At 47.3% G+C, this 17,973-nt stretch overlaps 1 protein-coding gene across 1 annotated transcript in view; it reads left to right on the forward strand.

The window, feature by feature from the left end:
• mlphb (melanophilin b) overlaps nt 1-17,973 on the forward strand; it is a 251,531-nt gene that overhangs the window by 142,990 nt on the left and 90,568 nt on the right. Inside the window, exon 6 of the mRNA XM_084311402.1 lies at nt 13,604-13,659. Within this exon, the coding sequence (XP_084167528.1) occupies nt 13,604-13,659 (56 nt within the window). The remainder of the gene's footprint in view (nt 1-13,603; nt 13,660-17,973) is intronic.

Consider the following 17,973-nt stretch of genomic DNA (forward strand, 5'->3'; position numbering starts at 1 on the left):
GAATTTTTTTTTTGCATTAGGTACACAGTGTTGTATCCATTACTTTTTTCCTATTTCTTCTCAAATGTAAAAACGCAGATGTCATTTAATTATGCTCAACTCTGCTCCCGACAAATATCAGACCAATTGAATAAGTGGAACCATAAACCCGCTACCTTGAGAAACTCCTATAGTAAAAGACCACAGGCAAATATTTGTCCGGAACGAGGCGGTCTTAAAACTATCATGTGACCCAGGTCTATAAATCTGTTTAGAAATTCTTTGGACAGTCCATATATTTGCAGTTGTAAAGCCACTACCTACTAAAGTATCAAAAGTAGGCTGTTTCTTTAACAGTATGTCCTCATATTTCAGTATACAAGGCAATAAATTAAGCAAAAAGGATTGGTTTAGTAGTACGCCAGGCGCGTGAATATTAAAGGCAATATTGGGTGTCCAAGGTCAACGTGTTTTCTACTTTCTAGGATTTCAGTTTTAGGAGCAGCTCGTCCCTCTCTCTCTTCTTCCTATTCACCATCTCAATCACTCTCTAACTCTGCCTTTACTTCCCTTGATTCAATGAGGGAAAGAGCTTTTGGAACAAAACGTTACAGAGAAATTCAACTGGCTCATAAACACACTTGTAAAGAGGGACTCCCTGTACTGTGTCGCTATGCCAGGACAGGATAATTTAACTTTTGTTTGCTCCGAGACATAGAGCATGCTTCTTGTTGTAAACACCACTTTTATAAAGTGAAACTTGGTAAGTATTGCTGTCTAGTTGCTTGGATAGATATAAAGCATCTGGAACCAGACCACCAAAAGGGATAGTTCTGATTTTTGGAACCCTAGCCCTATTTCTTACTTAACCCTTGCACTACCACACTACAGAAGGTTAACCCTTTCACTACCACACTACAAAGGGTTAACCCTTTCATGTCCACACTACAGCAGGTTAACCCTTTCACTGCCATACTACAAAGGGTTAACCCTTTCACTGCCACACTACAGAAGGTTAACCCTTTCACTACCACACTACAGAAGGTTAACCATTCACTACCACACTACAGAAGGTTAACCCTTGCACTACCACACTACAGAATGTTAACCCTTTCACTACCGCACTACAGAAGGTGTTACGACCCCTGTGTGTCTAAGGGTAAAGGGCTGTAACATAACAGTTGGTTGACAGAAAAGATGGACCACGTTTGTAAACAACAATGATATTTATTGAGATGCAAAGGAAGCACATGTAGCTCAAGGGTGAGCCCAGGCCAAAACAACAAACAAACACCACTATACTCCAAATAAACCAATCTAATCTATGGTCAAAGAAATTACATTACCTAAACTACCCTTACCTAACCAAAACAGGAGAAAACAATATCCAAAGGAAATGGCAGCTCACCCCATCTGTGCTTCCTGAGAAAAGAGAGAAAAACACATTAATGATACATACAACAAAGGCAGACTATATACAAAAACAAACTATAGCTAACAATGCTCTCTCTGTGGCCATACACACACAAGGCAATTTCCACTAAGCACAAAGGCCAATAAACGTAATGCAAATGTCAACGTCAATGTCACAAAGTAACAATAGGCCTAGCCTCATGCCAGAGAGAGAGAGAGACTGAAGTGAGAAGCCATGTTTTAACAGGTGTGTGGTGATCCATGATTGGGTGGTGTTGATTGAGACACACACTGGGGAATATATACATTGGGATGTAACACCCCCATACATAAGACAAAAACATGTCTGACACATAACACATAACACCAACAAAACATGTTTTTTTCAAAGTAAAGAGCTATGAAAAAAACAAAATAAGCAGTCGGTACAACAATGAACCAGTCAACAAACAAGTCGACCGCACGAGAGATTTAACTCCGAGATAGAGCATCCGCCAACACATTCTCAGACCCCTTCTTATGCTTTATGTTGAGGTTATAATTTTGCACTATGAGCGCCCAACGCATGAGGCGCTGATTGTGGTTGTACATCCGCGACAGAAATACCAATGGGTTGTGGTCGGTGTATACTACCACTGGTAACACGCTCGAACCGACATACACCTCAAAATGTTGCAACGCATACAACATAGCCAAAGTCTCCTTTTCAATAGTGGAATAGTTTAGTTGATGTTTGTTAAATTTCCGGGAAAAATAACAAACCGGGTGACTGACACCATCGTGATCCTCCTGTAATAACGCTCCTCCAGCTCCCACCCCGCTGGCATCCACCTCCAGCTGGAATGGCAGGGAGAAATCTGGAGCAGAGAGAACAGGGGAACTGCATAAGAGAGCTTTAACACCATCAAATGCATTTTGACAATCAGCTGTCTGGCCTGGAACAAGGGTCGAGAACATCCTGATCAGTGTGCATCTGTCGATCGGAATCAGGTGCCATTTTAATCAGACCAACCCCTTTGGGTTGCCTAAAGTTCTGAGAGGACGGTTGCTGCTTACGTTTCAATGTTAAACAGTCAGAAATAACATGACAAGATTTATGACAGTAGTAACATGTCCGCTCCTCTTTTGAGCGTGGAGGTGACATTTTTGGTCGGGGGTGTGTGAATTCTGAATGGTTGGGGACAGAATGCTTCTGAGAGAAATCATGGGGGAGAAACGAGTCACGCCTATCTACAAACAGTTTTATGGGTTAGCGCAAACTCATCAGCTAATACAGCAGCCTGCTGCAGAGTGGACACTTTCTGCTCACTCAGGTAAATGACAATACGCTCTGGCAAACGATTCTTAAACTCTTCTAATAGAATGAGTTCTCTGAGAGGGTTAAGATCTGAGGCCTTGCTTGCTGCACACCATTTATCAAAGAGAGTTCCCTTCTCTCTAGCAAACTCTACAAAGGTCTGGTTGACAGCTCTCTTGTGACTGCGAAACCTCTGCCTATAAGCTTCGGGCACAAGCTCATATGCACGAAGGATGGCAGCCTTCACAGTATCATACAATAGACTATCTTCTAGGGAAAGTGTTGAACAAACCTCTTGGGCTTTACCAGTCAATTTGCATTGAAGCAACAAAGGCCAGACTGGGGAATATATACATTGGGATGTAACAGAAGGGTAACCTTTCAATACCACAATACAGACGGTTAACCCTTTCACTACCACACTACAGAAGGTTAACCCTTTCACTACCACACTACAAAGGGTTAACCCTTTCACTACCACACTACAGAGGGTTAACCCTTTCACTACCACACTACAGAAGGTTAACGTAAGGTTATGTATGTAACCAAGTTCTGTGAATTATGGCGACGCTCAGCATCATCTGCACTGTACTTCACTTCGTGCACGTGCACTGAATAAAAAATTCCACCATGTACCTTTACATCCCAACATTCGTCTGGCCACACCCCCATCCGCTTACCTTCATAAGCAGGTGTGTGGTCACCTACTCGCCTCCTTCCCAAACTTTCACCACAAGGCGAGATCAAGGGCCGCAGCGGCGTCTGATGCTGAGCGTCGCCATAATTCACAGAACTTGGTTATATACATAACCTTACGTTCTGTTTCATTATGGCGTTTGCTCAGCATCATCTGCACAAGAGGAGCTGAGCGGGAGCCATAGCTCGACAAATGTACCCCGCTGAGGCCCCCCACAACCATCAGACCGGGGAGGACCGAGCCCCCCGACCCTCCCTAATGGAGGATACCCTCCCTATTGGAGGCTTACGGGAGGGAGACGGATCCGACCGTGCGAAGAGGAACTCAAGCAACTCAACGCACAGGGTGAGCAGACCGTGGCTTGACCCCACGACTACGCACACGCACAACCCGCATGCCACCAGGGAAGGAACGGAAGGAACAACCCTCGTTACTGCCCCCAAAATCACGGGGTCAAGAGCAAACCCAACCCCGTGGCAAGGCTGTAGCAGCGGAGCGCGAAGGAAGACCCAGACCCACTGAAGGGACTGGATCCCCTGGAAAAAGGGGGCCCGGAGAGGTCAATGACGCCAGGGATCAAGACCCCACCAGGTGGTCACTTAGTGACACCGCGCCCCACATCGCCAGCGTATTCGGATAGGGCCCCTCCAAGAGCGGGCCCTTTCCCCCCAATAGTACACCGCCTGGCACACTGACCCTGCAGAACAGGCAGTCAGCATGGCCGTAAGTACTCAAAAAAGTCCAACCAACGGAAGCAGGCAGCGCACCGGGGAAACCAGGCAGCAGGCTGTAACCTGAGCCTGGAGCACTGCGGACGAGACAGGCGCCAAAGGAGTCAACTGAAAACAGCCCCCCCGGCGGAATCAACCACCCTCTCGGTACACAGACGGTGGTTGTTCCTATAACCCCTCAAGAAAAAACTCCAAAACACACCTGCGGGTATACACTGGCTATACCGCAGTACAAGTGTTTCAGTTTAAAAAAAAAAAGGGTTATTCCAGGCCTACGGGTCGACGAAACATTACTTCGGACCGGGCCCGGCGGCTCGGGAAGCACAGGGTTACCAGAGGAGGTCCAAAGACCACCCCAACAGCCCCCTCTTCGCCACGTGTGAGAGAGGAGCGAAAAGAATGGAGAACCAGCCCTAAGCTCACCGCACTTGGTATTCCCAGGCGGTCTCCCAACCAAGTACTAACCAGGACCGAACCTGCTTAGTTTCCGAGATCGGACGAGATCGGGCGTGTACAGGTTGGTATGGCCGTAAGCCATTACGATAGGGCAGAGTACAACATGTACCCAACAAAGGGTCTCCATAACGCCTAACCCTGTGACACCCGGGCCGACCCGGCATTTCCCCCCCGGAAAAAAGCACAAGTCCCTCAGGGTACCAGAACAGCAGATCTGCAGCCCCGGCGGACAACAGGTTAACTGACCTGGACCAGCGCGACCAGACCAGTCCCGTGCCCTAACCACGCCGACATGCCCACTTCAGAAGAGGGGGTAGGTATGCGTGTCGATCTAAAACATGAAAAGAGGGCGCCACCCAGACGGTCCCATTTGTACCGCGCTCAGTGGCCCACCCCAAGGGCGTGAGTCCCCTCTACCTATGTTCTGATCTATTCCGTTAACATCCCCCAGATATGAACGAGAATTCATCGAGACAACCTAGTAAACTGGCACTCGGAAGAGACAAAACTCCATCCCAGTTGCCCTATAAAAACGCTGTTTTAATAACGAGCAACCAAGGCGCACTTAGCCCCTGCGTGATTCTTAACAGAAATACCCTGAGCCAGCACTATGTACAGCACTATTTCCGCGGTGCACACGCCCAATCTTCCAGGGCGTGGGACCAGGAAACCCACCCCCCCCCTCTTACCCTGTAATGTGCCGAACAGCAACGTGACAGGAACCTTGAAGGACAGGAGGTTTTAACCCCTGACCAATCAGAAAAGGGGAGGGAAGGATTACCAGTTCACCCCTTTACGACCCCACACCCATGATACGATGTAATGACAAGTAGAGCATGACACAGTCATAGCCTGCTACATGAAGCATCGAACAGCCTCACATAGCTCATGTGCTAACCTGCTATCTGATTTTTACTAAGGAAAAAACACAGAACAGAGAGGGCCCCTTAAGAGCCCCGGTACCAGACTTACACATGTGATTCTGTGGGCCAAACCTAACCCAGTTGTAGATCACAAGGCACACACAACCCTTCATCATAACAAAAAATGGTAAAGTACTCTTACTGAGGAACGCCGTTTTTCATAACGAGAGAATACAGAATCCTCGATTATGTATTGGCCACAGGCCTTGCTAAGCACACATGATAAGTGACCAAACAATATTTTCTTTAGGAAAAAATAGTTTCTCAAGCAGAAAGCACAACCCCAGCAATTAAGCTGAGGGTTACATCGTATCCCCACAAACACAGTGACACAATATATTGTAACCAACATGTCTGAGAGGAGGGGGGGGAAGCCCCAGGGAAACCGGGGGGACACCCCTCTTATCTTACCCTTGATACGACCAAGGCGAACAGGCACCTCTGTTAATGTGCGAACATACTGTTCATTGTCATCACAGGCTGAGAAAAAGATTCATTCCTCAATCACATGTCACTAAGCATAGCTTTACAGGTTTAATTAACCCTCTTAGTTGTGAGTTCACCCACGGTACAAGTACAACGTTACATGAACACACATGTTCTCATCACAACCAAACCAGTTCATTTTTACACACGTAAAAAACAACGCCGATTCACTGCAGAGAGAAGCTATACCAGCGACAAGACAATTCACACACAACACGCGTCGTATCCTCAATGTATTGCAGCAACACATGTTTTGGAAACATCGTTATTACAAAACATTTAGAAGGGAAGAAAAGAAGAAGTGTTTAAAGTCTGGTCGGGACTCCTACCTTCACCCAGAACGCAGGCCGAAAGAACCGCAACACAGGTTAACGGGACACCGAGTTGAACCCAGCACCTCCTGCGCCGGTGACGAGGGTATGTCCGCAACGCCACCCAGCCGCCGTTCTCCATGTTGACGAAGTCCTCGCTGGCACTGGCAACCGGGTGTAGGGTCGACTAACATCCTCTGTCAAAGATGACGTCGTAGTCAGAGTGTTTTAAGGCATGTTATAGTCACAGTATCGTATCAACAGTGTAGCATTAAGCTAACAGCCGTCCGACTGATAGCAACAAGCTAACATTTACTAGCCTGGTAAACACAGCGAGCTAGCGCCGCAGCTAACAGCTGACTGGCTAACACAGTAGGCCACAACTAGCACGCCAGCTAAGCAGCTATCACCTGAACTGTACACAACGACATAACAAGCCACACTTCAGACAGGCCGCTGTCCAAGTCCCTCCCCATCCTTAAGAGGGAAAAGAAAAAGAATGTCAAACACAGTTTTCAACGGTGATCCAGACATACAGCGGGGCCAGCACAATTCCCATTTCGGGCTGCAGCCGACTTTGAGCATGGAACTCCCGATAAAGAAGATCCTATGCCCACATTTCCTCGTTAGGGTGTACTTTCACTTTTATGTGAAAGATGGGGCCTGCACGGGACAGAGAAGCATCCGCTCGTCCAGAGAATCCTGGGTTCACCAGGCCCTGGTCGCGGCCCACTAGATTGACCATCATGGGCGTCAGACCAAGATCCTCCGACCGCCGTTTAAGCCGAGCAGAGGACCCCAGTCTGGAGTCGGTGTTTCGTAAAATTGTCAGCTAACCCCCACAGCATCAACAACAACCAGAGCTTGCAAGCAAAACAGTATGTACCCCACCCTGGAAACAACCGCTTCCCACAACAGTCGGTGCTTCCCACAGTCCAGCTGTATGGCCGGAGGGCCAAACCCATCCAGCCGCAGCAAGGAGGACTGTAGCTGGGGAGCATGTCAGCGGCGTGAGCTCCTAATACGAAACAGCCGTTGAAGGTCAGAATGATCATCATCTTCCAGACACTTCAGTAACGAAGACAATATCGCAGTATTTTCTCGAAATAGTGAGAGAGAAAATAAAGATATGATGTCAACGTATCTTCCCGTTCTTTTGTTTTCCAACTTTCTTCTACTAACAACCTCGTCAAGTGGGGATCTACCGAAGGCACTTCCTTGTGGTGAAAGTGAAGAAGGAGGCGAGTAGGTGACCACACACCTGCTTATGAAGGTAAGTGGATGTGGGTGTGGCCAGACAAATGTTGGGATGTAAAGGTACATGGTGGAATTTTTTATTCAGTGCACGTGCATGAAGTGAAGTACAGTGCAGATGATGCTGAGCGAAAGCCATAATGAAACATAATCCTTTCACTACCACACTACACAGGGTTAACCCTCTTCAATACCACAATACAGACGGTTAACCCTTTCACTACCACACTACATAAGGGTTAACGTACGGTTATATCTATAACCATAGACGCTCTGCGTCTACTGGAATACATCCCTGTATCAGTACTAGCACTGAATAAATCTTCACATGCACCTATATACACCCACTCGCCTGGCCACACCCCCATCCGCTCCTCTACATAAGCAGGGGTGTGGCCATACTAACAGCTCCTTCCCAAGACTTTCACCACCAAGGCGAAGACCACGGGGTCCTCAGTGAGTCCGACGCAGAGCGTCACTATACTCATATAACTATGGTTATAGATATAACCGTACGCTATAGTATCGTATAGCTCCGCTCTGCGTCTACTGGAATACAGGAGCTGAGCAGAGCGGAAGCTCGACAAATGTACCCGCTGAGGCCCCCACACCATCAGAACCGGGGAGGACCCAAGCCCCCCGGACCCCCCTAGTGGAGGACGGGAGGGAATCGGATCCGACTGTGCGAAGAGGGTTTAGCAACTCAAACGCACAGGGTGAGCAGACCGTGGGACTTACCTTCCCACAGAAGAACCCACGACTACACAAACGCGCAACCCACATGCCACTAGGGAACGAACGGGAAGAAACAAAACCCCTGTTACAACCCCTAATATCACGGGGTCAAGGGCAAAAACCCAACCCTGTGGCAAGGCCGTAGCAGCGGAGCGCGAAGGAGGACCCAGCCCCAGGAAGGGACTGGACCCCCCGGAAAAGGGGGCCTGGTGAGGCCAACGACGCTGCAGCATCGAGACTCCACCAGGCGGTCACTAGTGACACCACCCCCCACATCGCCAGCGTATTCGGACAGGGCCCATCCAAGAGCAGGCCCTTCCCCCCTACAGCACGCCGCCCCGAATCACTCAAGAGGCTACACCCACAGCAGGACCAGGCAGTGCACCGGGGAGACAACCCCCAAAAGAGGTCGATCCCTCAATCCAGGCAACAGGCCACTCGACCTGATGCTGGAGCACTGCGGACTAGACAGGCGCCAAAGGTGTCTGCTGAAAACAGCACCCCGGCGGAAGGGGCGTATGCTGGTATGCTGAGCACCATGTCGCAGCCTCCACAAAAAGAACCAAACCCTCTAGAGGGGCCGAGGCAGAGAAGGCTGACATGATTGGCAGACGTCATGAAAGGTTCGGGGGCACACTCACAGCAGACGGGGCCAAGCCCGGCCTACCCCGAGAGTTGACTCCGCTACCAACACACCTGGAAACCAACCACCACCTTGGTTCTAACATGAGGCGGTTGTTCCTATAACCCCCCAAGAAAAAAACTCCAAAACACAACTGCGGATACACTGGCTATACAGCAGTACAAGTGTATCAGTTTTCAAGAAGGGGTTAACCCAGGCCAACAGGTCGACGAAAATAAATTCGGACCTGGGCCCGGCGGACCGGGACATACACAGGGATGCCAGAGGGGTTGCACAAAAACCACCTCGACAGCCCCCTCCCAGCCCCGCCAAGCAGGAGAAGAGAGGAGCGAAAAAAGAATGGAGAAGGACCAGGCTCCTTAGCACAGCGCAAGGTACAACACAATATGGACCAAGCAACAGTGAAGGATAACACGCAGTGACATAATCACGAACATCTCCATAACATCAAACCCTGCAACGCCCGGGCCGACCCGGCATTTTCCCCCCGAAAAAGCACAAGTCCCTCAGGGTACCAGAACAGCAGATCTGCGCCCCGGCGGACAACGGGTTAACTGACCTGGTCCGGCGTGACCAGAACCAGTCCCGTGTCCTAATCACGCCGCCATCCCCTGAACAATCTTCAGAAAAATATTGCCTCTCTAAGCAGGAGCACAACCCCAGCAGAAGCTGAGGGGTTACACCGTATCCACACAAACATAGTGAAACAATATATTGTAAACAAAATCATGTTTGAGGGGGGGGGGGGGGGGGGGGCAGGGGAAAACCGGGGAAAAAACCACCCCTCACCACCTTACCCCTGATACGACTTGTTTGAACAGGTGCATGTGAGCGGATCGGAGCGTGAGCGGCATGGGGAGCGGAGCGGGCGGTTTTGACGTGAGTGGGTTTTAAAATGGGTCGGCATGACATCCGGAGCGAGAGTTCTCCTCCGCTCCAATCCGCTCCGGACCGCTCACACAGTGGTTTAACACTGATGTAATATACATGTAGTACAATGCCAAAGCAACAGATGGCGATGTACAAACATGAAGGCCATTTTCAACCAATGAGAAGGGTGAACCTGTGATATCCTGTTCAGGCTTTGTCACTCACATCCTGTCCCAAAAAGTTTTGACGCCATTGTTGTTGTCGTTAGCTTACATGCTAACGTTAATGGCAGCGACCATAGCATTGTGGCTAGGCTAGCTATCATCGCTTAATAGAGCTAGTGAATGGATAAACAACGTTATTTAACATTGCAGAATGGGTACAATTACAATGCGGCTCAATACAAACAATTGTTAAGGGGCCCAGGGGGTGTAGACTGTTGTAGTTTGAGCTAATTTACACCATGCTCCAAAAAAAAATCTGCCGAGCGATGTGGCGCGGGGAGCGGGGAGCGCTCGATTCAAGGTGAGCAGTGAGCGAGCAAAGAGCGACTTGGGGGCGGGGTCAACATGAGCGATTAGCGGAGCAGACCAAGCTTTAAAGAGCGAAGAGCGGATTTTTCGCCCGCGCCGATCCGCTCACGTGGCCTGACAGGTACAGCCCTGTTTATATGTGAAACTTGCCACCTGTTTATTGTCATCACAAGCTGAGAGAGGGACTCATCCCTCGATCACATGCCACTATGCATAGCTTTGCACGGTAAAGTCGGCTCAGCTACGTTATCTAACGTTACATGAACACAGACAACCTCTCATCATACAACAAAAAACCCAGTTAATTTTTACTCATGTAAAAAACAACGCCGTTTTCTAGGTAGAGAGAAAGCTATACCAGCGATCAAGACAATTCACACACAGCACATGTCGTATCTCCAAATGTAGTGAAGCAACATACGTTTTGGAAAAAAACATCGTTATTAACAAAACATTCAGGAGGGGAAGGAAGGAAGAGGGGGGAAATGTCCAATGGACCCTTACCTGCACCAATGACCGCAGGCTGAGAAGACCGCAACAGGATGGTCTCCACATTGACGAAGGCCCTCACTGGCGGGGCAAAATAAGCTATGGCCGGAGCGTAGGCTCCGGCGAGACCCCCCCCTCCAACAGCCGGTCATGATGCATGGCCGACTACATCTTCTGTCAAAAATGACGTCGTAGTCAGAGTGCTATGGCCTGCTATTCTCACGGCTAATGTTCAACGGTGTAGCACAAGCTAACAGCTAACTCTGGTAGCATCAGGCTAACGTTCCCAGCCGAGCAAGCGTACAGAGCTAGCGTCGTAGCTAAACAGCTAACTGGCTAACAGGTAGCTCAACCCAGCTAGGACACAAGCTAAGCAGCTACCACCGAAACTGTACAATGTGAGAACACAATATAGGCCAACACTCAGACAGCTGCTGTCTGTCCCTCTCCTCATCCGAAGAGAGAATAGGAAAAAAAGTCAACACAGTCTTCAGAACGGTGATTATCAGACACAGCGGTGCCGGCACAAGTCCCTCATGGGCTGCAGCCGACTTAAGCGTGGAGGTATTCTCATAACGAAACACCAAACTCACCTCCCTCGCGCCGGGTGATTTTCATCTTGAAAGATAGATAGATAGATACTTTATTAATCCCCTTGGGGAAATTCAGGGTATCTCTCGCAGCTCACAACAGTATACAGACATTGACCGTTCCCATACAGTTATTACACGTTATGTCTGCATCATGAATTAAAAATAAGTACATGATAAAATTCAATTAAGTCATACCCATCAATATTAATAAAAGCGTGATTAGATAAAAGCAGGTGTATAAAAACAGTGTGTAAAAACAGGTGTAAAAAACAGGTGTAAAAACAGGTGTAAAAACAGGTGTGTGGGTCAGAGGTCAGGTCCCCCGCACTATAATACGCTGTTGTACAGTCTGATGGCTGTGGGGACAAAGGACCTCCTGTGCCGCTCAGTCCGTGAGTGCAGGGAGATGAGCCGTCCGCTGCGACTGCTGCTCTGCCCCACCAGGGTGTGGTGGAGAGGGTGGTTGGTATTGCCCATGATGGCCAGCAGCTTGCCCTTCGTGCGGCTCTCCACCACGGTCCTCAGTAGGTCCAGTCTCCTCCCCACCACTGAAAAACGGGGCCGCACGGTGACAGAGGGGACCCGTTTGTCCAGAGATCCAGGGGATTGAACCGCAGATTCGGATACGGTCCCAGGTAACAAAGCTCCAGATGAGGAGCTCATGTAACATGGGCGTTAAACCAGAACCCTCTCCACGCCGCTAAGAGGCAGCAAAAAAGGGTACCAGCCTGGAGCCGGCTTTCGTAAGTCGTGCAGCCATTACCCCCATAGCAACACAACTGGCGCTTGCATCTCAAAACCATCACCCGCCCGGAGAGGCAGCTAGCCCTCACACGGCCGAGCGCCTCTCAAGCAAAATCCAACTGCAGAGCCGGAGGTAATACCTGTCCAACTGCAGAGCTGGAGGAATGTCGGCGGGGATTAGGCCAGCGACGCAAGCCCCTAATACGAAAATGCCGGTGGAGGTCAGAATGATCATCATCTTCTAGACACCCCGGTGGCGAAGACATTATCGCTGTATTTCCTCGAAAAATAGTGAGAGAGAAAATAAAGATATAATGTCAACGCAGCTCCTTCTCTTCAATGTAGCTCCTTCACTAAACGCAAGTGGTGTACACAGACACTTGATGGTGGTGAAAACAAGGAAGGAGCTGTTAGTATGGCCACACCCCTGCTTATGTAGAGGAGAGGATGGGGTGTGGCCAGGCGAGTGGGTGTATATAGGTGCATGTGAAGATTTATTCAGTGCTAGTACTGATACAGGGATGTATTCCAGTAGACACAGAGCGGAGCATACGATACTATAACCCTTTCACTACCACACTACAGAAGGTTAACCTTTCAATAGCACAATACAGATGGTTAACCCTTTCACTACCACACTACAGAAGATTAACCATTCACTACCACACTACATAAGGTTAACCCATTCACCACCACACTACATAAGGTTAACCCTTTCAGTACCACACTACAAAGGGTTAACCCTTTCACTACCACACTACAGAAGGTTAACCGTTCACTACCACACTACAAAGGGTTAACCCTTGCACTACCACACTACAAAGGGTTAACCCTTTCACTACCACACTACAAAGGGTTAACCATTTCACTACCACACTACAAAAGGTTAAAAACATTCTGTAGTGTGGTAGTGAAAGGCTTAATGATGCTGTTGATTGTTAGAGTCCTTTATCAGCAGAATCCATGTTGTTCCTCATACTAGCTCCGGATTGTTAGCCACAACCAAAGTCACTGGGATCAAGCTCCTGTCTGTACAAGCTGACTGAGGCTTGCTGAAATGTACTTTGTGTGCACTGTGGAGTAAATTTCAGTCAGCCTCAATCAGTGTGTACAGACAGGAGCTTGACCCCATTGACTTTGCATTGGTTAGTGGCTACCTGTCCAGAGCTTGTATGAGGAATAACATGGATTGTGCTGAGAAAGGACTCTACCAATCAATAATGAGAGTGATGGACTCACTTTACTAGGAACATACACATGTACACACACACACACACACACACACACACACACACACACACACACACACACATGATTTGCGTGTTGAATTATGTGGAGTGCATTAGCTTTCAGTGGTGAGACTAGGCTAGTTTCAAATGCATTTTAATGGCATCCTTTTATTCCAAGTCGTTAGCCTAGATTAACACCAAGATGTCTGTTATTCCTCAGCAGATGGATACGAGGAGCACAACATGGACACCACAGACAGACAGCGCTACAAAGGGGTAATGAGCACCTTCTCTGACCACCGTTTCACTCTTAAAGGGGCACTTTAACAAAAAACAATGCTGATTTTATTATGAGAGCACCGAGTGGAATGATGGGCTACACAAGTGCGTTTTTTGTTTTAGAACTTGGACCAGAACTAAAACTCATTTGACAAACATTGTGTGGTTCCACAAAACCGGTCTCCCATTAATTCGCATCACTCGTATTCTTACTCCTCTGGTTTATGGCTTTGTACAAATATGGATTGAACTTTCAGGTTATGGTCATGGAAATAACATATTGGAATTCTTAATTTGGGTGATGTTCCCCTTTAAGGTTGGAGGTCATAGGGTCTTGGTATACCTGCTTTTAAATACATGCTTGCATGCACAAGTTGGTGGCGCTGCATATCCTGCATTCCATTGCAGCGTACTGTGTGGGTGTGATAGAAAACTCCACATGGAAAGCTACATGGAAACAGGTCAGAGACTTGATTGGATAAACATGCTGCGACATGCTGACATGCTGGTGCTCTAGTGGGACATCTAGTGGCTCTGTGTTATCTATAGCACCATTAAAGTCCCCATGGTCCAGTCCAGCAATGGATCTAGGGTCGTATGTGTCAAGTACTGTAGGTGTCATGAACCAAGGGCTGATTGAACCCATTGTATAATCTTTTTATTTTAATTTAAATCATGAGTGTTGTGACAAGGCTGATTCCTTGTGCACTGAAAGTAGTACTTTCAAAAAAGACTAAGAAAAAAAGACCTCTCACCATGAACACACCTGGTTTTAAATCAAGGCTTGGTTGATCAGCCTAAACAATCACCTGCATCAATTAACTCCTGACAAACAAGACATGTCCAGTTAATGTTCTAAGGTCTGGAATTAATGTAGCGCTGAATTATTGTGACACATGAATAATGAAATTGAGTATAAGTCTCAACAGGGAAAACCAGCATAAGGGATATAAGGTTTTTACCTGATAGCAGACCCTGGCTCCACCAGCGCTGCTCTTCATCACACAGATGAACTCTCTCTTATCTGTACAGTGTCTGGTCCACTTGGCCGACACTTGTGGAACAAGTGGAATGTCTCGACAGCTGGTCAAGGTTAAGGTTAGCCATGGCGGAACTAGCGCCGGCCCCCAGTGCATCATGGGTAAATACCAGCCTGTCATACATCATAACACACATGAAAGGGTCAGAGGAGGGAAAAAGCTGACAGAGCCTCAGGTTAAAGTCCTCAGTGCTTGAAAGGGACACTTAGTTCACTGGAATTTATCATAAAAGCAGGATAGCCATTGTTCACCGCAGTCTCTGCACACACAGTAGACACTTACTGGTGTTGTGTTTATTTTCCGTCACTGCAGAGATTGCAGAGGGATAAGCCTGTTGAATTGTTTAGGTGGTTCCATAATTCCCTTTGTGTGTGCGTATGAATATAAATGTGGGTTTCATTTGTCCTCAGTGAGACAGGCTCCTTCAGACTTCAACCGGATGTAGATTAATTTCCCTAATATTTTCTATCTATAATAATGTCTCTCTCTCTCTCTCTCTCTCTCTCTCTCTCTCTCTCTCTCTCTCTCTCTCTCTCTCTCTCTCTCTCTCTCTCTCTCTCTCTCTCTCTCTCTCTCTCTCTCTCTATTATTAAACTGAGGCTACAATCACCATTGAGATTGTAAGGTGTAGAACATGAGGACCAGAAGAAAAAGATGAGAGAAGTAGAGGAATTTATTTTAGGACGAAGAAAAGGGAAGTGATTTACAAACAGCAGCATTCAGGGTCTTGTTCTGTTCACACGGCTCTTGTGTCTTCTCGGAATCCTGCTGCACACCCTTACCTCAAAGTTCTGTTTACCAGACATTTTCCTTGAAAGGGCCTGGCTGTGTGTGAGCCAGGTAAGCCAGTGCCACATGTTCTGCTACCTGCTTCCACTGCTGTTTTTCATTTAGCGCCCCCTAGTGTTTCAAAAGGAGTACTGCAGGAGACCACAAACATAAATTAACAACATAATCCAGTACCGTAGTCCCTGTTTCCACCTGTCATTTAAGATCCCATCTGGGGGATTCTATCACAAGTGGACAGTCTCCATGTGTGACTCGATCTCGCTTCCTTGCTCAATATGCAAATAGACACTTAGCAAATAGTCTATGCCTACATAACTAACGACGCATGTGAATCAATAAAAGATAATCTCCAGGCAATACCAATACAGAATGTCAGCATGATCCGAAATTGTACTTCCAAGCAGTAGAAGGATGACCAACGATGATGCAGAAGCTGATGGGGCCTATCCAGTGTTGCGATGCTCATATCAACATAAAATCACATGGCACCTATCTCATAAAATTATATAGTACCTATCTCATAAAATCACATAGCACCTATCTCATAAAATCACAGAGCACCTACTGTATCTCATAAAATCACATAGCACCTATCTCATAAAATCACATAGCACCTATCTCATAAAATCACAGAGCACCTACTGTATCTCATAAAATCACATAGCACCTATCTCATAAAATCACATAGCACCTATCTCATAAAATCACAGAGCACCTACTGTATCTCATAAAATCACATAGCACCTATCTCATAAAATCACATAGCACCCATCTCATAAAATCACAGAGCACCTACTGTATCTCATAAAATCACATAGCACCTATCTCATAAAATCACATAGCACCTATCTCATAAAATCACAGAGCACCTACTGTATCTCATAAAATCACATAGCACCTATCTCATAAAATCACATAGCACCTATCTCATAAAATAACAGAGCACCTATCTCATAAAATCACAGAGCACCTATCTCATAAAATCACATAGCACCTATTTCATATGGTCACATAGCACCTATCTCGTAAAATCACAGAGCACCTATCTCATAAAATCACATAGCACCTATCTCATGAAATCACAGAGCACCTATCTCATAAAACCACAGAGCACATCTCATAAAGTCACAGAGCACATATCTGATCAAATCACAGTACTCCCTTGCATATTCATTCCTCACTCCACATTAACTCAAGCGTCCTTTACAACCTCCTCACAGCTTGGTTCAGTAGAGCCTATATGAATGCATGTATCGGCGCGCATTGCAAATTTGTGTACAGTGGGGAGCCTGGCTTTAATTTAGCTTTAATAATTGTTTTGTTGGTGTTATGAAGTAAAGTAAATTATGAAAAAGCATGGGGCTGGGCGGCCGGGTAGTGCAGCGGACTAAGCGTCTGTCTACCACCACAGAGACAGTGGGATCGAATCCAGCTGTGGTGCTTCCGGGTTGGCCGACCGTCCATACTAACACAATTGGCTGTGTTAGCGGGTGGGAAACCCAGCGAGGGTGGGTCCTGGTCGTTGTAAACCTGGTAGTGTGACCTCCCACGCGTTACACTTCACCAATGAGAGTCCACGCTGGCAGGTGAAAAGAGGCTGCTGGCTGTCTCCTATGTATCGGAGGAAGCATGTGATAGACTTCAGGGCTCCCTAGACCGACCAATGGGGGGCACATGCGCACAACGACCAGGAAGGGGAGGGGGGAATTGGCATAATGACTAAATTGGGATGGGAGGAAAAATACAGAAAATAGGAGGAGAAAAAGTAAAGAAATTTATAAATTAATTAAAAAAAGCATGGGGCTGCTGAAGTGGCACAGCGAGCCCACATTAAATAGAGGATTCTGATAACATGAAACATACATTTTACTTTTGATTTGTTCAACATGATTGTATTTTTTTTTTTTTAAGTGGCAGCCCTATAGCATAATGTATGGGCTTTCGGAAAATGCAGACATATTGTGGATAAAGCCAGCTTTCACAATAGAGAACCAACTGGAGATGAGAAAAAGGAGGAAGAAAGGGAGAGCAGATACTTTCGCCTTCTGTGTTCAGCATATAATTATAGGAAAAGGTTAATAGCCACAACTCCAGAAGACCTGACGCACGGTGGAGAGAAGGCGGTCCTTCAATGTGGCCCAGGGCACATTTACATACACACTGCTAACAGAATGTGGCAACGTGCGGACCAGACCACCTCCGAACAATTGGTTCTCAATGTGTCCGCAATGCGCCTTGGATGCGTCCACACATGTACTCAGAGCTGTCCACTTGTGGTCAGATCACCCAGATCGGATCTTAGTGCCATGTGGAAACAGGGCCTTAATTATTAATTAATAAAAAGAAGTCCACTATCATCCCTGTACCTAAAAAATCCAAGCCTGCTTGCCTCAACGACTACCGCCCTGTAGCTCTCACCTCCATAGCCATGAAGTGCTTTGAGAAGCTAGTAAAGGGCTACATCTGCTCCTCCCTCCCCATC

The sequence above is a fragment of the Notolepis coatsorum genome (genome assembly GCF_963971535.1).
Source record: "Notolepis coatsorum genome assembly, chromosome: 3".
NCBI lineage: Eukaryota > Metazoa > Chordata > Actinopteri > Aulopiformes > Paralepididae > Notolepis > Notolepis coatsorum.